This window comes from Lactuca saligna, chromosome 7 (genome assembly GCF_052625555.1).
Source record: "Lactuca saligna cultivar CGN05327 chromosome 7, ASM5262555v1, whole genome shotgun sequence".
Classification (NCBI taxonomy): Eukaryota; Viridiplantae; Streptophyta; class Magnoliopsida; order Asterales; family Asteraceae; genus Lactuca; species Lactuca saligna.
Window position 1 is genome coordinate 83,662,645 of NC_136423.1, and position 24,807 is coordinate 83,687,451.

General features: G+C 35.8%; 1 protein-coding gene across 1 annotated transcript; it reads left to right on the forward strand.

Moving 5' to 3' along the window:
* Positions 1-3,676: 3,676 nt before the first annotated feature.
* On the forward strand, positions 3,677-7,673 carry MUG7 (MuDR family transposase). Its single transcript, XM_078964212.1, has 4 exons — positions 3,677-3,957; positions 4,298-4,656; positions 5,083-7,049; positions 7,429-7,673. The coding sequence occupies exons 2-3, from the start codon at positions 4,313-4,315 to the stop codon at positions 7,040-7,042; spliced, it is 2,304 nt and encodes a 767-aa protein (XP_078820338.1). The 5' UTR covers positions 3,677-3,957; positions 4,298-4,312; the 3' UTR covers positions 7,043-7,049; positions 7,429-7,673.
* The last annotated feature ends 17,134 nt before the right edge of the window (positions 7,674-24,807 follow it).

A 24,807-nucleotide genomic window follows, 5' to 3' on the forward strand; every position in this document is an offset into this window, starting at 1 on the left:
ATACGTTTACATAGAGATCCTGTTATAAGCATGCCTATATATGTATAATTATATAAGCAATGTTTAAAGGACTTAGGAAGGCTATCCACCCTATTTCCTTTTCGCGCTTGAGATGTGGTCTGGTGGGCTATCGGGTACCCGTCTGAAGGTCGTTTAAACATTAGTTATATATCATGTGTACATATATGGACACAATAGTCCCTTTTAGTCAGTTCAGTACCTTTGGGTAGCAAAGGCATACATTCATATACTTTTACATGATTACGCTTACATAAGTACATATACATGAATACGTTAACAAAATTGTGATCCACTGTATCGGAGCATGCCTTCAATGTCATGGCCCGAGTTGTAGCCATAGTCTCTTAGAGGGAGAGCGTGAGTTTGCGTATAGATCTATACTGGATTGACTATCCTACACCTTGCTGCTAGCTACAGCCGGACCTGCAGGTCTGCGGGTGCTAAACGTCATTTCTTTTTACGACCTACATTTTTCGTTGTTATCCAGTCGATAGTATGGTACAATTAATCACATGATACCTTAATATAAATCCGGTTTAATGTAATTAGTACAGCAGTAGTTCTTATAGCACTACACTATAGTACTATATTAATTTTTCCTTTACATATATTTAGTGATCTTTTCACTTAAGCATTAAATGTAAAAACTATATTTTGTTAATGATAGTAACACTTGGAAAAATTACACACTTTTACAAGAAACGTACATTTAGAACGGTTAGGTCTTGGTAGAAGACTACATTCAGAGCAGTTAGGTCTTGGTAGAAGACTCTCTTTTATAATAGTAGGAATCATATGGATTTCTAGGGTTTTTCAAACGTTTACAGTTTTTTTACAAACATTTTCAAACTTACAGCTCGTTTACATTTTCAATACTTACAATTCGTATACATACAAATACTTACAGTTCATTCGTACAAATACTTACATTTCAAATACATACAAGTATTTACACACAAATTAAGACACTAAAATACTTATGATCTCACCAGCTTTAAAGTTGATACTCTCTTTCAAAATTACTTGTATCCTCAGGTCATCAATAGATAGGTACCGATGCAAGGTTTAGAGAAGATGGAGCTCGTTCAAGACTCATCTTTCTTTTGATTTATACTTTAGTGTCTATTATAATTTGTCAGAACACACTTGTATAATAATTACATTATTAATGCAATGGATGATGTTGTTGCTTGTTTACTACTTTACATTGTTGTGATACTGTACATAACGTCCTCCGCCCCAGAACGTTTCCACCGTTCTTGGTTTTGGGGTGTGACAGTTTGGCTTCGTAATGCAAGGTTTGTACATCTCGTTAAGTCTCGTTATGATTGTTATATGCCCCCGAGGGTTAAGGAATAAGGTTTTATCGAATAGACCCATCACTTGCCCTAATTAGGATTTAGAATTTCCGAACATACGAACTTTCCAAGTGATAGCTTCTTATTAAAATAGCGAGTTGAACAACTTTAAGCATAATGGAAACCCTAATATATATAAGGGTTAGATGAGTTGGCCGGTTTGACCAGTTGACTTTGTTTGACTTTGACTTGACTAGAAATTAACGATTGTCACACGGTTCCGGTTCGCAAAGCAAGTACCTAGTTCTGCTGCTCATCCCTAAGTGTGGTATATGGTGTTTTAGGGAACTCGCTAAGTTTTATGCTTACCCGGTTGAATATATATGTTTTTTAGGTACTTCATTGATTTGTGATAAGGGCAAGGTTCGACTGTACACACACACGTTCACAATATGTTTCCGCACAATACTCTGATATATATATTTTAACAAATAAAATGAAAATTTAGGTTGAATATCGAGACGTTACACATATGCTCCACGATAATGGTATGCTTAGTCTTCGTGTGATCTGGTGAGTTATAATAACTCCTCTATTATATAGACTTTACTTGTTAATGTGTGTTGTTGTTCACGTATATCATTCAGGGTAGAGTTGACAATAAACAAAATGTAACTTGTTCCCAAGTGGGGGACAAATTATGCTCTTATATCTTATTCCTAGGTTAGGGAGTAAGGGTTTGTTCTTAAATAGATCGTAGAAAGGAAAGGGGTTGGTACCAAAAATATGTGTAAGGAACTAGTGTGCTCTATCAATATTATGTGATTTATGTGTTAAGTGTGGGTAAATGATCGATATAAGGGGTGAGTGATGTGTATGATCATTACGTTTTATGATTACTCATTGTTCTTTAAACTTTTAGAATTGGGGGACAAATTATGCTCTTATATCTTATTCCTAGGTTAGGGAGTAAGGGGTTTGTTCTTAAATAGATCGTAGAAAGGAAAAGGGTTTGTACCAAAAATATGTGTAAGGAACTAGTGTGCTCTATCAATATTATGTGATTTATGTGTTAAGTGTGGGTAAATGATCGATATAAGGGGTGAGTGATGTGTATGATCATTACGTTTTATGCTTACTCATTGTTCTTTAAACTTTTCAGAATCATCGGGTACAGATAAGGACAAGAGACCGGAGCGACTGCAAGCAACATTCTCATACTTATTAAACTTTCATTATGAATTTTTGTTTATGAACTTAGATAGAGATTGTTCCGGTAATATGTTTTCTAAGCAAATTCATTTTTGGTAATATGATATTGTGTTTGGAAGTTTGAACGAAGAAGTATTTTAATGTTTTTCTTAAAAAAGTGGAGTTAATTTTTTAGGTTGTTACAAAGTTATCACATCGTCCATATTGGTTATGAACGCTACCTCCCTAGCGTCCTGAGAGCTTCCTCCAGCCACATCAGGAACTAGGTACAAGATTACACACTATATATCACACTCAGACAATACGCTATAGGCAGGATCTAACTGTTTCCATCCATAACAACTGTCATGAACATTGAGCATACAACCTATAAAGATGATTGGTAGCATACATACGGTGAATGTATAAATGTATATTTTATGGACAAATTAAACAATTAATTGTAACAAAATTAATAAATGAAAATAAACACTTCAATTTTGAAAAAATATTGTATCACACATACAAAAGCCACGAAACATAGTTGAAAACGATCCATAACATTTGTTCTAACGTTGGTGAAACTATATGGGTTCGCTCTTTTAAGATTATGCAAATAAACAGAGACAAAGCTTTGGTTATGATCATGATATGAGAAACTCATTTTGAGAAGCTCTATTTTTTTTTCTCAAAGCAATCTCTTATTAGATAACATGCTCTACCGTGTACGGATTTTCGCAATACTGAATCTAATTTTTGCATTACGATCTCTGATTTTCGCAGTCAATATGTCAAGACGATAGATTTTTTTGTCAAAAAATACACTATTTTGATAGACTTTTGAATATATATATATATATATATATATATATATATATATATATATATATATATATATATATATATATATATATATATATATATATGAGCTGCAAAAATTAATTATGATTATTATTTATTTTATAATTACTTATTGTAAAAAAAATTGAGAAAAACAATATTGTTTAGTTATTACTCTAATGCCTTGCTTTTGAATTTTTAGTAAATTCAACAAAGAAAAAAAAAAAGAAAAATATTGAAACAAAGAAATAGAGGGACAAGAAAAATTTTCTTTGTGTTTTCGAGTTCTAAGGAAATAAAAGAAACTCTTAAGATTTTATGTTTTTTTTTTTTCAGAATCTGTACAACTTAAAGGAAAATATGTTTCCAAAATCTTTTCCCTTCTTTTTATTTTTCTTCGATCAACTGCAACCTCGTTTATTATGTCCTGCGTCAGTGTGAATTTTGGATGTTTTTGCGACATATGTAATCCGCTTGATATGAAAACTCGAAGACACCTGTCCGCCACCTCCTTCATCCTAAATTCTTCTCTCACTAGGCATCAAAATTCGTACTCGAACAAGGAACAAGAAGCATTGGTTTCAATTTCCAAAATCCGCCCTCAAAGGTACTACTGTCGTTCCCATTTTCTCTAGATTTCGATGTCAAATGGGATTAATTCGACTTACTTTACCCTGTTCCGATTCTTTCTTGCCTAATCGATTAGGGTTTGTTCCTATGTCTATGCGAATTTTCAGCTCATTGCCCTTTCTGCAATTCATAAAATGCGTTTGGAAACGTAAATCATATGTTCTTCACTTCCGCTTTCAGAAATTCTTGATTTAGGGTTTCACGTGAATGGCACTTTTGTGTATTTTTCAGTCGGTGCCCTAAGTTCTTACAATTCGTTAATAGAGTTTTAATGTTGAATTCGTTCTCTGTATTAACATATTATACATGTATCATAGGCCGTAATCTAGGGCATGACTGGGAAGAAAGCTATTGCGATATGCCAATTAGGTGGCGTATTCAAGACTCTCGATGATGGCTCATTGTCGTATGAAGGTGGGGATGCTCATGCCATAGATATTGATGAGAATTCAAAGTACAGTGATTTCGAGATCGAGGTAGCAGAGATGTTCAACTGTTCACCGAATTTCATGTCTATCAAATACTTCCTTCCTGGAAACAGGAAGACACTCATCACAATCTCCAATGATAAAGACCTTCAACGCATGATGAAATTTCATGGCGATTCTAGCAGCATTGATGTGTATGTCATGATGGAAGAAGTTGTTCCAGATGTTTCAAATATGCCTGCGAGTAGGTAATTTTCATCACTCATTCTGTTGTTCTTTATATTATTGACTAAAATAGATGAGATATATATTTTAGGGTTGATTTGAGTTATAGTTTATTGCTAATAGGTCTAGTTTAGCTAAAAAGGGAATGCCTCAAATGGGTTTTAGAAGTTGCCCAACTAAACTCCTTTATTCTAAAGAATTAGATCATTTTGTTAATAATAGCTTTTATTATCATATTTGTAACAAACCTTCTTCATTTGTCCCATCTAGGTCATTTAACTTTTTATTGTAGGTTATAGGCTATGTGCTTTCTTACTTTATTTTATTCAGGTCATTCTGACCAATTTTTGACCGGTTAAGGCAGTGACATAATTGACCGGTCAATGCTATGTCACTGCTTTAACCGGTCAAACTGATTGACTTAATATATTATTTATTCTTTTTTGCAGGTCAAGCAGAACAACATTATCGGAAGCCGGACTTCTCACGGACCCCACTCCTTGCGTATTGGACGATGACATGGACGAAATAAGTCCACGTGTACTCCTCGATTCCACTTTCGATGTCCCAAACGACCTCGCAAACCTCAACGACGAAATTCCCATAATACCCCCCTCCCCTTCCCTCCCCCTCACCATCTCCCTCCCCCCTACCCCAAAACACACCAAAGCCGCCCAACAATGGCAAAACAACATCACCGGAGTCGGCCAACGCTTCAACACCGTAACCGATTTCCGCGACGCGCTACGCAAATACTCAATCGCACATCAATTCGCGTATAAATATAAAAAAAACGATAGCCACCGTGTCACTGTTCGATGCAAATCCGATGGTTGTCCATGGAGGATCCACGCTTCAAGACTTTCCACAACCCAATTGATATGCATCAAGAAAATGAACCCCACGCATACATGCGAAGGCTCCATTGTGAAAACGGGTCATCAAGCCACAAGAAGTTGGGTCGCGGGTGTTATTAAAGAAAAACTAAAAGTGTCCCCAAATTATAAACCCAAAGATATCGTCACCGATATTAAAGAACAATATGGTGTTCAATTAAATTATTTCCAAGCGTGGAGGGGTAAAGAAATTGCTAAAGAACAACTTCAAGGTTCTTATAAAGAAGCGTATGGACAATTACCGTATTTTTGTGACCAAATCATGGAGACAAATCCCGGGTCCCGCGTGACTTTTAACACAAAAGACGACTCGAGTTTTCACCGATTGTTTTTATCGTTTCACGCTTCGTTATACGGATTCCAACATTGTAGACCGTTGATTTTTCTCGGGAGTGTTCCGTTGAAGTCGAAATACCAAGGGACTTTACTGGCGGCAACCGCCCCGGATGGCAACGACGAGGTTTTTCCGGTGGCTTTCGCGGTGGTGGACATGGTTTCCGACGATAACTGGCGGTGGTTTTTGGAGCAACTCAAGGCGGCGTTGATTACGTGTCACGGGATCACGTTTGTTGTGGATCGGGAAACGGGGATAAAAGAGGCGGTGCGTGGTGTTTTCCGGGAGGAAAACGTCCACCACGCGTATTGTCTCCGGTCACTTTCCGATCAACTTATACGCGATTTGACCGGAAAGTTTTCGCATGAAGTGAAGCGGTTGATTGTCGATGATTTTTACGCAGCGGCTTACGCGATGAAACCGGACGATTTTCAAAAATGTATTGAAAGTATTAAAAGTATTTCGGTTGAAGCTTATAATTGGGTGATTGCAAGTGAACCTGTTCATTGGGCAAACGCATTTTTCCTAGGGGCAAGATATAATCATATGACATCGAATTTTGGTGAGATTTTTTACAACTGGGCTTCAGATGCTAATGAATTACCAATAACACAAATGGTGGATACAATTAGGAGTAAGATTATGGAGTTGATTTACAACCGAAGAGCCGCTTCTAACCACTGGTTAACTCGGTTAACCCCGGTTAGTTCAGAGAGGTTAGAAAAAGAAAGTATTAAAGTTTGCGCACTTCAAGTTTTTAACTCGGGTGAACAATTTGAGGTTAGGGGGGATAGTATTGAAATAGTGGATATTAATAATTATGATTGTAGTTGTAAAGGGTGGCAAATTACGGGGTTGCCGTGTTGTCATGCGATTGCGGTTATTGGGTGTTTGGGGCGGGACCCGTATGATTACTGTGCGAGGTATTTTACGGTTGAGAGTTATCGGTTGACATATTCGGAATCGGTGAATCCGATTCCGAGGGAGGAGAAGGTGATGGCGGAGGGGTTTTCACAGGCGATTGTGACAGTGACCCCTCCGCCGACTAGGCGGCCGCCAGGGCGGCCGCCTAGTAAGAAAGTTGGAATGCAGGAAGCGAATAAGCGGCAACTTCAGTGTAGTAGATGTAAGGGCACCGGGCATAATAAATCGACTTGTAAGGAGTTTATGTTAACGTGAAAATCGAGTAAGTGGTTGTTATATTTATATCTATAAATCTTATTTTTAGAAACCGATACTGATGTCAATGAGATAAAAGTACAGTAAAAGTACAGTTTTTTGTCTCATCCAAAAAGGTGGGACAGAGTCAGGGACTCACTCTTGATTTGTTGTCTGTGTAAAAGACATGAGTGCCCTTTGAATCTTCATCATCTTATATAGCCTAGAAAGTTTGTCCAAATCTATGTAACAAACACAACATTAATGTTGCCTTTGTTACACTGGACTGGACACGGTTTGTAAAGCTATTTTTGATGATGAGGATGTGGAGGGCGTTTACATCTTTTGCACAAACGAGATATTAGGTAAGTCAAAAAGTTATATTTTTGTCGTTTTTTTTTTGACAGGAGGAATAAACTGTTACTGTGATTCATCGTCTGTTACGTGTTACATCAAGCTTGGTTTTGCTGCCTGTTTTTTAGTTATCGTAGAAGTATTTTTTGTTTTTTTTTTTTTTTTTTTTTAAATTTCTTTAAATCTTTTAGGAGATAGTTTTAGCAATGGTCATTTGTACAGTTTTGCTTTGGTTGTAGACATGATAAACACCTGCAGATATAAATAAGTAGGAACCATGGCTGGTTTACAGTTTAAACTCGTTTTTGAATTTATTTTTTGGCGGGTTGAGACAATGAAATTAGTGGTATTTATGTCTTTTCCACAAATAAGTAAATTATTTTCACCACCTTTTTTTCAGAGTAAATGTATATGTGTAACAACTAACAAAAGTAGCCTTGGTAGTAAATTTCTTTTGTGGATTGATTATAAATCTCTAAAAGATCGAGGGCTTAATGTTGTTCCTTGGAAGTTCAGGGTCTTCTTTGGAAACTTCTTGAAATACTTTAATAGATGCGACGGTTTTGTTTGTTTTATTTTTTGAACCACTGAATGTGCATAAATAAATCGAAATGTTCAAGCGTAAGTCTAAATATTCATTAAATTGAGCAAATCCACCAACAAATGACATACAGAAATCGAAATATTTAGCCATATCTCCACTTGTCTCCAAAATTAAGCCGATATTTCACAATTAGAAAAAAAAAAAAAAAAAAAAAAAAAAAAAATGTTGCATAAGGACAAAGAATAGACAATATGCAATAACGATGGGTGTCGTGATGGGAAATCTCAATGGGAGTTATTTTTAAAAGCTTTTCGGTTTATCAAGCTCTTAAAAAAATTTGGTATTTATTGTGAAAACTTTATATTCTAAGTTTTCTCAAAAGTATGTATGCTGTTTCAGCTTCTTTGAAGAAGTTGAGAGGCATAAGCAACAAGGATAATTGTAAAATTAATAATGGTTTTAAATCCACACGTTCAAAGAGTTTATTAGTCATAAATGTACAAAAAGTTATTTTTCACTAAGTAACTAATACAAAAAGTTAAATACTTATTCCGGATTGAACAAACTAATGCAATAGGTTTTTCATGCAAAATATAAGGACAAATGGATCATTTTTGTAACTTTACTATTACAAGGGATCATTTTTGTAATTTTGTTTGAAAATTACAGTATTACATAGAGATCAATTATGCAATTTTTACATTTCATCTATTATATAGGACCATTTTCGTAGTTTTACTATTGTACATCAACCATTTCATTCTGTAATTATAGATACGGAGTCATTTTAACAACACATTGATCATTTTTGTAATTTGTTTTATACTATTACAAATAAGTTATTTACTATTAAATAAGGACTATTTATGTGATATTTATTTATTGCTAATAGGCAAGGCATTTTCTGTTTTACTATTAAACAATGTCAATTTCTGTAATTATACAAATTAAAAAAATGTGATGTGACATTAGATACAGTAAAAAAAATAACATAGTAAATATATATATATATATATATATATATATATATATATATATATATATATATATATATATAATTAACGAGTCTCGATAATTAAGCTCGTGAAATAGATTTCTTATTATACAAGTGTATTAGCTTTTTTTTATACTAAACTAGCGGAAAAACCTGGGCTTTGTTTCGGGCCGTTTTTTGTGTTTTTTATGAAAAAATGTAAAAGTTTTAACTGCAAAAACCAAAAGTGTCGAAATGGCTAAAAAATTATAAGGATTGGAATTAGCAAGTTTTTAAAAAATGGAAGTCAATTTCGACATGACTGCTAGACAGAAAACAGTTTTTGAATGTCTTCAGGCACCTCATACTCAAGATTTTCTCCTAAGTATCACTATTGATGGTCTTGATGAGCATATGTCTCATAAAAATTTAGATGTAAGGGTATCGGGCATAATAAGTCGACTTGCAAGGAAGTTATGTTATCATGAAAATTTAGTGAGTATTATATTTATATAGTAAATATTACTTTTATAACAGATACTGATATCAATGGAAAAAAAAAACAAAAATATAATTTTTTGTCTCATCTAAAAAGGTGTGACAGGCTCACTCCAAAAAGTATTATACTTTTGTCCCATTAACATTGTTATTTGTCTAAGTTTTCTTTGGTATTTGTCTAAGTTTTCTTTTTCATCTATGCGACGATTTTAACTTGGGGTCAGTTTTTTTTTTTTTTTTTTTTTTTTTGACAGGAGGAATCTACTGTTACTGTGATTCAACAACTGTTAAGTGTTGACATCAAGTTTGGTTTTGGTGCCTGTTTTTTATTTATGGTAGAAGTATTTTCTGTATTGATTTCTTTAAATCGATTAGGAGACAAGAGTCTTAGCAATGATCATTTTGTACAGTTTTGCTTTTGCTTGTAGACATGATAAACACCTGCACATATAAATAAGTAGGAACCATGGCTGGTTTAAAGTTTAAACTGGTTTTTGAATTTATTTATTGTTTTAACTGAGGAGGAGGTAACGTCTTTTACGTAAATGAGAGAGATTGTTATCCCATCTTGCTCTACTTTTTGTCAGGGTAAATGCATGATATGATCATGTTGTTTTGGTGGATTGATTATAAATCTTCAAAAGATCGAGGGCTTAATGTTGATAAAAGTTCAGGGTCTGCTTTGGAAATTTCTTGAAATATCAAATAGATGTGATAATTTTATTAAAAGCTAGCAAGAAGAACAAAGGATCAAGGCTCGATAGGATTTTTTTATCAACGTAATCCAAATTTTCAAACCCGTGGGATGTCGCTTACAAAACCAATTAAAAGAATAAAGAACTATGGAATAAAAAAAACATGTTTTTTGTATGTGTTATTCTAGAATGCTATGGAGTTCAAATATGAACAATAACAGCCAAGCATCGTAATAAAAATCGAGATAAGAATGTGCCTCAGAGACGATGACCGGTCCAATGGTATTTGAAGCCCAGGACGAGAATAATGATGCCTTTTGATTGTACCATATGTCCATACAACCACAATGAAGTTATATTTATATTTAAAAAATACGACATATATATATATATATATATATATATATATATATATATATATATATATATATATATATATATATATATATATATAATACACACCATGTAACGATGTTAATTGCAAAAAAAAAAAAAAAAAAAAAACTAGAGATTTATTTAAAATACATATCTTAATAGTTAAACCAAAAGAAAATAACAAATAGTATTAACTAAAATGCCACTAAAGACATTAATACAATTACATTTTTTCTGAACCACGGAGGCAAATATAGAAAGTAGAAAACCAACATGAAGCTGGAGGCCACATACAAACTAACTAAAGCAACAAAAATTGAGGCCAAAAAAACAAATAACATCTTCCAAAAGAGAAACTAGTCAACTATATACAAATATTCTAAAACAAGATGGGTAAAAGAGTTAAATGGGCTTTTTGGCAATCAACCCAACACTATATGATGTAGAAGATGTGAGCATATCATCAATCTTATTATCCATCTAGGCAATCCTTTCCAGCACACAAGGTAAAATGGACTTTTTTTGGTTTTGACAAAACACTTATACTTGAGTGACATAAGAACAAATGAACATCGTCTCTTCAATCTTGATAACAAATAAATATTATGTGCCATTTCTTGATTTTCCTTCCAAGAGTGATCTTCCATTTCCATCTTCAAAGTGTCATTACACTCATGAGAGCCGTCTTCTCAAAATTGAAGCAAACAAGGAATTTCCCTTCAGCTATCACCATGAGAACCCACTACAGATTATGATTCATTGTTTCCTTGTTACCTTGAAAAAACAAACCCATTCCAGTTGAGATCAATTCCGACCAACCCAGTTAACCCGTGCCATTGAAACAATTACACAGATGTGAGAGATAACCAAAGAACAATGTATGCCAAGTGAAATCCCCACCCAAGATATTGATAAATTATACCAATAAAGAATTAACCCACTAGATAAATGATTGCAGTCATGTATCCTATTGATGTCTACCCTATGGACAACAAGCACACCAAGTGAAGCCCCCTTTCATCCTTATTTCAAAAATACATATGATAAAATCAGATAAAAAGATCATCTCGTTTTAGATCCAGGATGTGTAACGATTCCTGAAAAATTATGATAAAATCAGATAAAAAAAAGTGTAATCTGTGCTACATCGATTTCAAATAAAAAATCGTTTGGATACTCTGATTCACACAAAAAGAAATTGGGAATAAAACAAAATCAGAAATCAGGAACTCAATTAAACTAGGAATTAGACATAATTTAATTTGTAAATTCAAAATCTAGCAAGAAATTCATGTTCACTATCGATTAGAATGTATTATATGATAAAAAAACGACATATTATAGTGAATTTGGATACCTAAGTTTATATACTCTTAAGGGTATATTTAATTTTCCAATATATATATATATATATATATATATATATATATATATATATATATATATATATATTGTGACAACCATCAAATTTCGGTCAAGTCAAAGTCAACTAAAGTCAACAAGTCAAACCGTTTGACTCAAATTGCCCTTGGGTACTAGAATTTACATTATGAAATTTCTACATAACTCTCTATTCTAATGAGAGATCATAAATCAAAAGGTGCGAATATCTAGATCTCCTTAACCTAAAACTGTGGTACGTGGCTAGCCAAACCGATAAAACAATGTTGCATACTCATCGGGAGTGTGTAAGATCCTTAAACAAGGCTTAACAGGGTTTACGAACCTTGCCTAGCGAAGCCAGACACTCACAAATGCCACACTCGAAACCTCTCTCAATCGTTTTCACTCTATCTCTCTCTATTTGAAATCTCTCTAAGTATGTGAAACCTCTCTCAAATATCTCTCTGTATGAGAAATCTCTCCAAGAATGTCAAATCTCTCCCAAATCTATCCAAGTATGTGAAATCTCTCTCAAATATCTCTCTGTATTAGAAATCTCTCCAAGAATGTCAAATCTCTCCCAAATCTCTCCAAGTATGTGAAATCTCTCTCAAATATCTCTTTGTATGAGAAATCTCTCCAAGAATGTCAAATCTCTCCCAAATCTCTCCAAGTATGTGAAATCTCTCCCAAATCTCTCTCAAAAGTTCCCGTAACTTTTTAGAATCATTCGGGTCATTCCGACCCTTAACCGGGTCAAAAACGGCTTAAAACGGGGCGAAAACGAGAAAAATAGGCTTTAGGAACCGAAACCAAGAAGAGAGGCCTCTCAGGACCAGAACCGAGCCTCTGTTGGCTGAGGCATGTGAGACCGAGCCTCGGTCTCTGCTCCTTCTCGGCCTCCGCCTCTCTGTCTCTACTCGGCCTCTCGGTCTCAGCTCCCTCGCGGACTCTCGGTCTCTGTCTCTGCCTCCTCTCAGCTTCCTCTCCGCCTCTCTGTCTCTACCCGCCTCTCGGTCTCTGTCTCTACTCGCCTCTCGGTCTCTGTCTCTACCCGCCTCTCGGTCTCTGTTCTCGCCTCTTTCCTCTATTCTCTTCTCTTCTCTCGGTCTCTATCCTCCCCTCTCGGTTCCTTCTCTCCCTCTTCTCCCCTCTCGGTTTCTGCCTTCCTCTCTCTCGGTTCAGCATCAGAAGACCGAACCTCGGCCAAATTTCGGGATTTTGTCACTTTTAGCCCATTTTTGATATTTTTAACATTTTAAGCCCGTTTTTCGTGATTTTAAAGTGGGATTTTCTCCAGAAATTATATTTTAACATAATAAACTCTAAATATTCATAATTTAAACATATTTTGATGAAAATCATTATCTAAATAATAAAAATCAAATGGGTGAATTATTAAAGGTGGAGTGTTGACTTTGCCTTATCCAATGTCACAAGCAACCACCCCACACCCACTCTTTGACTAACCACACCTCCCCACCTTACCTAAGTCACATCAATGCCCCTTGCACTCATTTTCCACCCATTCCCACGTTTTTAGAGCTGGAACAAACATCCTCTCTCCTCATTTCTCTCATTTGCCTAATTTCACTAAGTATCAAACACCACTTTTCTCTCAAACTTTTTTCTCCACAAAACTCGAGATTCAAGGCTGATTATCAAGTGTTCTTCCACATTTGGTAAGCATAATCCATTCTCCTTGTGATTATCTCACTTATTTTCACACAAATCAAAGATATCTTACACAAACTCCATCATATTTGTGTTAGATCTTCAAATCTTCAAGCAATCTTCCCAAGTGTTCTTGAGTTGAACACCCCTTCTCTCCATCATCCATCCAACGAAATCACTCAAGTTGAGTTCATACCCCTACATTTTCATGTTTTCTCAAGTTTTTAATGGGGGAATACAAGTTAAAACACCAAGAACATAACTAAATTTTTCTAACAACCTTCATCAGAAAAGTTCAACTCCATTCACGGACTGTTTTGGGCATCTTAAGCATTTTTGTTTTCAACACTGTACAAGGTGAAAATAGTTCAAGTTTTTAGCTTTAAAATGACTACTTGCACATCTCCATACGATTTTTCTACAATTTATGGTGATTTTTACAAAACTGACTATCATTTCAAACAACAATCCGGACCAGTCTGTGATTTTGGACTTATTCACCCAAGTTGGAGGTCATTAAAAATCGTGATAACAATTATGAGTAAACTAGACACATTTTGTGAACTCTCAGAATTTATGGATCTAGTTTTCGACTTCGTATGATTTTTCTATGATTTTTCCAAAACAGGGCAGAATGGCTAAAGTTAGCCAACAGCATGTAAATATCATAACACTTTGTATTATGTTGAGCAAAGTGTATAATCATAAGTTCTAATTATCGAATGTGTTTCCTTGTTAGTTTTTCATCATGAACTGAAACTAAGTAATTCATAATAAATATTAATCATTCATTTTAGAACACGTATATTAAACTATAAAGGTATAGTTTGATAAATTCATAACACTAATACATTTTCATAAAAGAGTTCATACATATTACATATATTTTAGATAAACTATAATAGGTATAGTTTATGATACATCACTCAACACACTCGTACAAAAAGGGTACATTCATACAAGAAAGATTTATATTCACACACATTTCACGTAAACTTGTTAACCTATATTGTGAGACTCTCTCTCTCTCCCCGTACGTCCGAGTGCGGGATATAATTCCTGGTAGTTATAATCAGAATCTCCTTGAGGGAAAACGTGATACTTGTATATAGATCTATATTGGGTTTGACACCCCACACCTTGCTGCTAGCTACAGTGGGACCTGCAGGTCTACGGGTGACAAATGTCATTTCAGTTTTCGCGACGCCTGAGAAATGTCGTGGCAGGTTCACATAGTCATAGTATGATTATAGCGACTCACATAGGGATATAACAATCCATAAAGTTTACGGGATTTTATTTATAAAACCTAAATGAGTTTTATGTCGACTTAAAATCACTTTTTATCTCAATGAGTACAGATATTACTGTACACTTTTGGTTTTGGTAGTTACGACTACACATCATTTGAAACCACATTTATACCTTTAAGTATGGTCAATACTTGTTATTTCTTGGTCCTCGGATTTTAGGACTACATATATATAAAGTATTAACAAACATGAGAACATACGGAAATTTTATTTAATTCAAACGCGTCCATGTCCATTTAAACACATAACATTTTCTATTAGTAAGAAAGGTTACTTATACATTTCGGTCTTTAGTCATAAGACTACATTACACAGATTTTAAAGAAAATATCGGAATTTCTGAATACATATTCTAACGCTTTTACAAGGAAAACGGTTTACTTTTCTAACGAAATCTCTTATGAACTCACCAACCTTTGTGTTGACACTTTTCAAAACTACTTGTATTCTCAGGAATCCAGTGAAAACAGGAAATCAACAACGTTTTGAGGATGGGACGATAAATTGTCAAACAGTTCATTTTGTATCATAATGTAATTGATGTGAATCATGTAAACATGTGCTTTGATGTAACGTTTTCAATTATATTTGTGATGGTTGTATTTACTTTGAGCACTATTATACTTATTGTTGTGATACTCTACATGAAGTCCTCCACCCCCGGACGTTTCCGCCATCCTTGGTTTAGGGGTGTGACATATATATATATATATATATATATATATATATATATATATATATATATATATATATATATATATATATAACGCTTTGCTTTTATCTTTAGTTTTATTAGCATACACACTTTGGTTCCAACCATTACGAAACAAGCTACCTCATATACCTTTAAATAGATTGATAATTCCAAAGTCTAATATGTTGATGTTTTAGGTCAGAGAGAAGCAAATGTAATTGATAAAGAAGTAAAATCAATGTGGCGCTTGACTTTGCCAACTATGAAGAACATATGAGTTAAAAAAATTCTATTTAACCGTAGAAGTAATATTAGTTTGTAAAACCCTCATTTTCATTTGGATGCAAATATAGTCTCAAAGTTCAAAACGTTGTACATTCATGTAAATAAAAACACTGATATGATTCCACTTGTTGAGTTTAAGAGATCTTACCAATTATGACAGCTGGAATAGGTTTTTTTTAATGGAAAACACATATATTGAAATAAAAAAAGCCAGTAGCAAGATGGACAAAGATACAATGAGTTCAAGATTAAAGGATAGTACATCAATTACCCAAAATATACATAAACATTAAAGTTTGAAAGAGAGATCATCAATTTGGGAGGTAACCAGTGTAGCAGGTTAGGTACTTCAAATTTCAGCCATAAAATAATAGCAATGAACTCTTAAAGCCTCACCAAAAATACCAATCAAGTTTTGATTTGATTGTAGTAAGAATAACCAATCCAACAGTTAGACCATCAATCCTTTTAAAAGCCAATATGAACAAATCAACCATTAAAACGAACCAAGGGCATAATGGTTAAAAATTTACATTTACCACTTCAGCAAAGTAAAAGTACTTCCAGGAAACTCCTTATAAATCTACAATCATCAAGGGACAAATTAGCCAATTTTCAAGGAAATTTCCCAGCTTCATCCATTTAAAATATAATATTATCAGGTTTAAAAAGGTCACCAAACCACATTTGTCACTCCACCACAAAAGAACAGAAGGCTGGTAGCACCACCAAAGAAGCGAAAGTGGACCAGGAGTATCGTGAAGGGCAAAACGGTCAAATAGCCTAAACAATATCAGTCTTCAAACTTCCGAATAGAGAGATCAATAAAACTAAGGGAAAAATCATCCAATAAAAACTAGCAACAGTCCTTTAAATCAATCGATGATAATATGAGGGGCAAAGGCAGAGTCTGATTGCTTGAAATATTCACATTCACGTCTCCTCGTTTCCCAAATTGCCATGAAGAAGGACGTCTCTTCGTCTTCTGATCTTTGAAATCGGCAATGTGTGCTAGTTTTCTTTTTCCGATGCAGTGATAATAAGTGACCAAATTTGGGCCAAAACAATATCAGACCTATAATAAGTGGACCAACTCTGATGCCCTTATTATTGTGATGCCCTGGGCTATGGCGCAGCTCGCCCAGCCCTTGGGACGGACCTGGATAGAGGCTATATAAGGTTGTTTAAATAGGGTGCAAACCCTCAGATTAGGGTTTTCCCCAGCCAGAGTCTACTCATCGAGTCTTGCCGCCGACTCGACGTGTCCGCCACTTAACCCCCGAGTCCAAACCACTAATACTCAACGAGTTGGACCATCAACTCGTCGAGTCTCAGTCCAAATTCAAAAAATACTTGAATGAAATACATACCAGGAACCGGGTGCTATAAATCTCCCCTACTTATTCTAAACTTCGCCCTCAAAGTCTGCTGCTCGTTCTTGGAAAAGCTCTGCATAATACTCTATCATCTCGTCCAACGGCTCCCACGTCCACTCTGAGCCCTCCTACTACCACTATCACATATAACTTATCATACTGGCACATAGAACACATCAAGTAATAGCAAACCAGGAAATTATCACAAAAACAAATCATATCAACTGTAATCAACTACTAGTGGGTCGGCCTTGGTGCCTTAGATCCACTTCTACTGGAAAGTAACTCACCTCAACGTCGTGTAGTGTCTGCACTGTCTCGATATGAAAATCGACTCTCCCCGACTCCTCAATCCCTACACAACAACTTTTCTAAGTTATCAATTCATACTCATAACCCTTACAAGAGTCACTTAAATCCAAATCCTAATCAAAGTCAAAGTCAAATCCTTAGTCAAAGTCAAAATTTGGTTGACTAGACTCGCCGAGTTGGCCTGCCAACTCGTCGAGTCCCCATATCCTCAAAACGACATAATCCTACTTCCCTCCCGTATTAGTGACTCACCCCTAACCCTAGGGTACACAACTTTAGCCGCCACCATGGGAGTTCCTTCAACCGCCGTTTGTAATACAAAGATCCGTCGCCGCCGCTAAAGTGTCATCGAACGTCGCCATCGCGATGCCTGCTGTCGGAGACGTCGTGGGTAACCGCATAACTGCCGAGGACCAGAAAAACTCATTATGTTCGTTGTGTGTGGGTCGTGAGCCACCAAAAGTGCTCGGTAAGTCCACTGCAACCCACCTTCTTCTTCTTCTTCTTCTTCCTCTTCTCTCTCTCTCTCTCTCTCTCTCTCTCTCTCTCTCTCTCTCTTTCTCGTTGTTTTTGTGGAAACGACGTTGGAGATGTCGTTACCATCATCGGTGGTCGTAGGGCCACTGTTTCATCTTTTTGGCGACGACTACTGCCTAGGTGATGGTTGTGTGGGTGTATGTTCAAGTATATACATTGCTTATCAGTGTTTGTGTTATTGTATGAGCCATTTTTGGCTGAAAATCCAAGGAAGACTCGCCACTAGCACCGTGAGGTGGTAGCTGCCACCTCATGCTACCACCTTGGGTGGATATGGGCATATATATGATTGTGTGAATGTGTTGTGTGTTTCGGGTTGTTTTGATGACTTTAGGTCAAAATTATAAGCCACCACCATTGGAAATGATGGCTGCCGCCGCCTGCCACCGTGAGCCGCCGCCGACCACCACTGCCCGAGGTGGAAGTGGGTGGTGCCCGACCTAGTGGAACCCTAATGGACCTAAAAAATTAATCTTGGACTTGGTTGGCTTGTGTTTGGGTTGGAAACCCTAATTAGGGTTTAGAAAACCCTAAATTTGGAAGATGTTAGTTTTGGATTGCTAGAACTTGCGTTTGGACCAGTGGATTGTTGTATGACTTATGCCCAATTACAGTGTATGATTGACCTAGTAGGTTGATAGACTTAAGGGATTAAGTACTTAATGGGTTAAGTGTTTCTAATTAACCATAATCGTTATTTCATGTGAAAACCCTAACTGTGTTGGGTTTTGAGTTGGGCCTTTTCTATTGAGCCTAGATGTTTGGACTATTGATGGGTCGTCCAAGAACAAGTATATGGACTAGAATATTGAATTGGGATTTAGGATAAGGCCCACTGGAAAAGCTTGGCCCAATTTGGAAAATTGAGCCATATTTGGGCCTTGATGATTATGGGATCGGAGCATCAGAATGCTACGTGTTTAGACTAGAATAAATGGTTAGGTCTTAAGTTAAGACCATGTAGAGGTTTGGGCCCAATTTTGAAACTTGGGTCGTATGTTGGGCATTGGTTTATTGTTTGACTTTTAGGCCTTCAAAGAATGAGTTTGGGTGTTGGTCTTGGACTAAGCTAGGTTATGGGTAAAACAGTCTTTTTACCCCAAACATGGACTTATCATTATGTATTGAAACCCAATTATTAATTGGGTGTTGTTTTGACATTGACAGTTCGAGAATCTGTCAACCAGTAGCTAGAGTTTTATCCTCGGGACTTCAACAGTGTGAGGATAGTCTCCTCACCATATCAGCGGGTCAAAGGCACCAAGGTTGTCCCATTTACCTAGTTGTATTGATTATTGCGGATATGCTATCGATACATTATGTATTTATGTGAAGGCCATGCGGGGGTTCCCATGGCAATTAGTTACATGTAGTATGCTAATTGTCTTCGTGACTCTTGCATGTAGTGGATATTTACGAATGTGCTGTCAATATGTTATGTATTTATGTAAATACCATGTGGGGGTTCCTGTGGCTGATTTTATGATATGTGGATTGTTAGTTGATTATGTGATATGTCACTATGACACTTGTATGGAAGTCCCCGGTGGGTTCCCGTAGCAGTATATTAAGACCATTGAGGGTTCCTATGGCATCTGGTATAAGTCCTTGGAGAGTTGGCTTCCTAGTATGTTTACATGTTTAACTTGTATGTTATATCTATGGTTAGTGTAGAACGTGTGGAGGTTCCCACGACATATAGCCAAGACCACATGGGGGTTACAGTGGCAACTAGCCAAGGCCATGTGGGGGTTCCTATGGATGATAGTTAAGACCACGTGGGGGTTTCCCGTGACACTTGGTGTAAGACCTTGGATGGCTTCCATGGCATCCCTATATGTACATATGCATGGTTTATGCAATTGATATGATATATATGAGTTAAGACCACGTTAGGGTTTCCTGTGGCACTTGGTGTAAGACCTTAGATGGCTTCCATGGCATCCCTATATGTTTATATGCATGGTTTATGTAATTGATATGATATATATATATGATTATGTGTATAATACCTTGGATGGTTTCCATGACATCCTTATATGTGTATATGCATGCTTTATGCAATGGATATGGTTTATGTGATTATGTGGGGTATGCTCTGGGGAACTCACTAAGCTTCGTGCTTATAGTTTTGTTAATGGTTTCAGGTATCATCGGTTTGAAAAGGAAGGGATGGACTTGATCGTAACGCACGCACCCGTATTTTCCGCATTATGTTATTTTGGGACGTAACTCTGATAAATGTTTTAATTTAGCAATATTTTTGAATGATTGGATGAAGTAGCATTTATGTTTGACTATAATAAAAAATGAAATTTTTACCCTTGATTTGGGTCGTTACAGCGATGAGCTGGGAAGAGTGCCCTTTAGGTAGTGTAAAAAACGTTTAAGAGCATTGTAGTGCAGTTCTCATGGAGCATGCATGTGTTGGGTTTTCTATACACCTTTACACTAAATTAAACAAAAGCATTCAAATATAATCTTATGTGTATATGCGCCCTAGATATAGGTTTTATTATTGTAGCAACATACTTTCAAAACATGAATATAAACTTAATTAAAGAGAAAATATTACCAACCTTTCAAGTATAACTGTATATACTTGTGATTCCAATGTAGATCTTGAACTCCTTGTTGCTCTTGGAAGATCTAGCACCCAAAATAGGAATGTCTCTAATGGTTCACACCCAAAAGTCTAAACCCTATAATTAAGGATGGAGAGTGAGTGTATGAGCAATGATTTTCTTAGCCTTTCAGGAGGTTAAATCAATCTAATTTTGAAGGTCTAGATGAGTATTTATATAATTATGGGGTTAACAGATAAACCCTGATTTTGAATAAATTAAATAATCATATTTAATCATGATTTAAATCTTTATCTTATCAGTTACTATAGATAATTCCAGAGGCCTTCTGGATGCTCTCCAAAACCATCCACCAAAAACGGGTTCTAGAATGTTCCCATTACTCAACTATTGAACAATTAATATCTAGTTCCTATACATTCAGATTAATTCTAATTAATTCCAAATTAGTTCTAATTAATTCTAATTAATTTTAATTAGTTTTTAATTAATTTTAATTATCTTCTAATTAATTTATTAACCTGTAATAAATCAATTAACTAATTATCTCACTTTTTTAAATCATCTCTAGCTATTTTAGCTCTTGAGAGCAACCCCCAAAAAACTTTGGTATTATTCTCAAAGTTATACCAATTAGTTATGAAATTGAACACCTATTTCCAATAGTATGAACATACATATTTTTTGTAAACATAAGCAATGCACGACCTTGTAAACATTAGGTACTGAAGATCCCCAACTAGGATTCGATAGGTTGTAGGGTCGGTTAAAGGAGAGCTGATATGGGCGCTTAATTTGGAGTGTCAACGGGGGTGATAATTGCTTATAAGTGGACATGTTGGATCGATATAGAATTTCCTCCATATATTTGCATTGAGGAAGGAACATCTTGTTTTTGGTGCATTTGATTGAGATGCCCAACAAGTAAGACATAGGGCCAGACTATTGGGTAGAGGTGGTGAAAATGATGTCCTCAATGTAAAGACGTAAGTAAGCAAACTTGTAACCGTCGAAAAATAAAGAAATAGTTGTCACTTTTGCTACAGGTAAAAACAAGATGTAGAAGAAGCTTATAAAATTGTTAGTACCATGCCCCATGGGCTTGTTTTAAACTGTAAAGAACTTTACAAAGCCTACACACATGATCTGGGTAGCAGGGATTAAAAAATCTAGGTGGTTGGTGCATGTAGATGATCGCTTCCAGATCGCCATGAAGGAAGGCATTTTTTACATCTAGATGATGGATATGCCAATTGTGACCTATTGCAAGACTAAAGACTGTGTGGATTGTGGTAGGTTTAACCAAAGGGATAAATGTTTCAGTAGAATCAATTCATATAATTTGTGAATTTTCATTTACAACCACTCGTGCTTTATATCTTTCTAGGGTGTTGTTTGAATGAAACTTATGTCAAAATATCCCATGGCAAGAAATAAAATATAAGTCAGAAGGGCGTGACACCAAGTCCCAAGTATGTGTTTAAATATTGCGTTATACTTAATATTTATGGTAGTATTCAAATTTTGATAATGAAGAACGACCTTATTGTGACACATGTTTTTCATAACAAATATTATTGCAGGAGATGTAACTTGTTGATGGGGAAAGTCGGGTGCCACACAACACATGACCAACGAGAACGGTTTTTGGTAAGTTGTTCGGATACTCTAATGCTGGGAGAGTAATATACTTTGAGTATACACATTAGTGAAGTGATACGCGATGCGTGAGATAATACGCGTGAGATAATATGTTACTATATTTAGAGTCGTGATTTTTTTCATGTAGTTTATTGTTTGTATTTCATTTTACAAAATAGAAAACACATCATTTGGTTACATATTGATTGAGTTCCGAGCCTCGAAACACGGGGCATTAAAGTTGAATTGTTTTCTAGTTTGAACATTGTGTACAATCTACCCTTACCGAAACTTTTTTATTTGAAGTAAGAATGACATTTTTTTAATATGTTGTTTACTATTTGTACTCCACTTTGGTTGTCTAGATTAAAATACTAAGGGTGCGTTTAGTTGCGGAAAAATGGGCCGTTTTCCGGAAAATTTTTCCAAGAAAAATGAGAATTTTGAAAACGCGTTTAGTTCGTCTATTTTTCTAAATTTTGCACGGAAAATGAAAATTTTCCGTTTTCTAAAATTACAAAGAAGTTGGAAAATTTTGGAAAACTGATAATCATTGTTTTCCATATTTTTCTAATTCCAAAATTTTTCTATAAACACACACCCACTTCACCCCATCCACTTCTACCTACCCCCACCTTAACACCTCTCACCCACACACACACATACCCACCCACACACACACACACACCCGCACACACACACACACCAACCCACAAACACATACACATACATACCCACTCACACACACACACACCAACCCACACATACATACCCCCCCCCCCCCACACACACACACACCAACCCACATACATACACATACATACCCACCCACCCACACACACCCACCCACACACACACACACACACACCCACCAACCCACAAACACACACACATACATACCCACTCACTCACACACACACACACCAACCCACACACACACCAACCCACATACATACACATACATACCCACCCACACACACCTACCCACCCGCACACACACACACACACCAACCCACAAACACACACACATACATACCCAATCATACACACACACACACACCAACCCCCACACACACATACATACCCCTACACACACCAACCCCCCCACACACACATACATACCCACCCACCCACACACACCCACCCGCACACACACACACACCAACCCACACACACATACATATCCATCCACACACACACACCCACAAACACACCCACATACATACCCACACACCCACCCACAAACACACACATACACACATACATACACACCTACACACACACACACACCCACCCACAAACACACACACACACACACACCAACCCCCACACACACATACATACCCACCCATACACATACACCCACACACACACACACCAACCCACACACACACATACATACCCACACACCCACACCTACGCCCACCCTCACAGACACCCACACCCACACACACATAAACCTACACCTACCCCCACAAACACATACACACAAACACACACTCGCACCCCCACCTACCCAACACCACCACAACAATCACCGACCTACCATCACCACCACCACCACTAACCCGTCACTAGCACCACCACCATCACCACCACTGACAAAATTGACGCCGCCACCACCATCGCCTGTCATCATCACCACCGCTGCCGCTACCGTCATCGCCCCCACCCACACCATACTACCACTACCGTTTTTTAAAAATGAAAACCAATAGAAAAATAAACATCTAAACACGTTTTCTAATTTTCTAAAACTGAAAATGAAAAATGAATAAGTTTAACTAAACGCATTCACTAAATTTTTCAATGAAAAATGAAAACGGAAAATAAAAATTGAAAAGGGAAAACAAAAAACGAAAATGAAAATTGTTTTTCCGTAACCAAACGCAACCTAAGTATCTTTATCCAAAAAAATGGGCCTCATTGGGTTCGAGTTCAAAACCTTAAACAAATGCTTGAGACTTTTGGATAGTAATTATACATCGGGAGCCAACAACTTTTAACGTGTTTATATTTGCTAATAATATATAATCTATTTTTTGAAGAATATATATATATATATATATATATATATATATATATATATATATATATATATATATATATATATATATATATATATATATATATATATGTGTGTGTGTGTTTTTTAATATTTAATCAAGGTCAATGTAGCATATCTAAAATAACAACTTCCGTTCACTTTTTTTTAGGTGAATGACTTATTATAAAGATCATATAGTTTAGGTTTTATTCACATTTTATTTATTATATATAATTTTCATGTATTACCATCGAAAATGCTAAAACTTACACACCAACTAACCTTAAAGATCTAATTTGAACAATCTAAACAAATTCATATATTCATATATGAAAAACAAAGAAAAAAGCTAAATGTAAACAAAATGTTATGTTTATAAGTTATTAACCCTAATGAATCCTTATTTGATTCGATTCGGTTTTGATTTTCTTTGTGACATTATATAATAATACAACAAGATTTTCAAATATTTCTTAAGAAAGTCAAATTGTTTTATGTGA

Bases quoted from the DNA above. Each gene is read 5' to 3' on its own strand.
- MUG7 (XM_078964212.1), top strand. From the start codon at position 4,313: ATGACTGGGAAGAAAGCTATTGCGATATGCCAATTAGGTGGCGTATTC. The intron at 4,657-5,082 runs GTAATTTTCATC...TCTTTTTTGCAG, and splicing joins TCAAATATGCCTGCGAGTAG to GTCAAGCAGAACAACATTAT.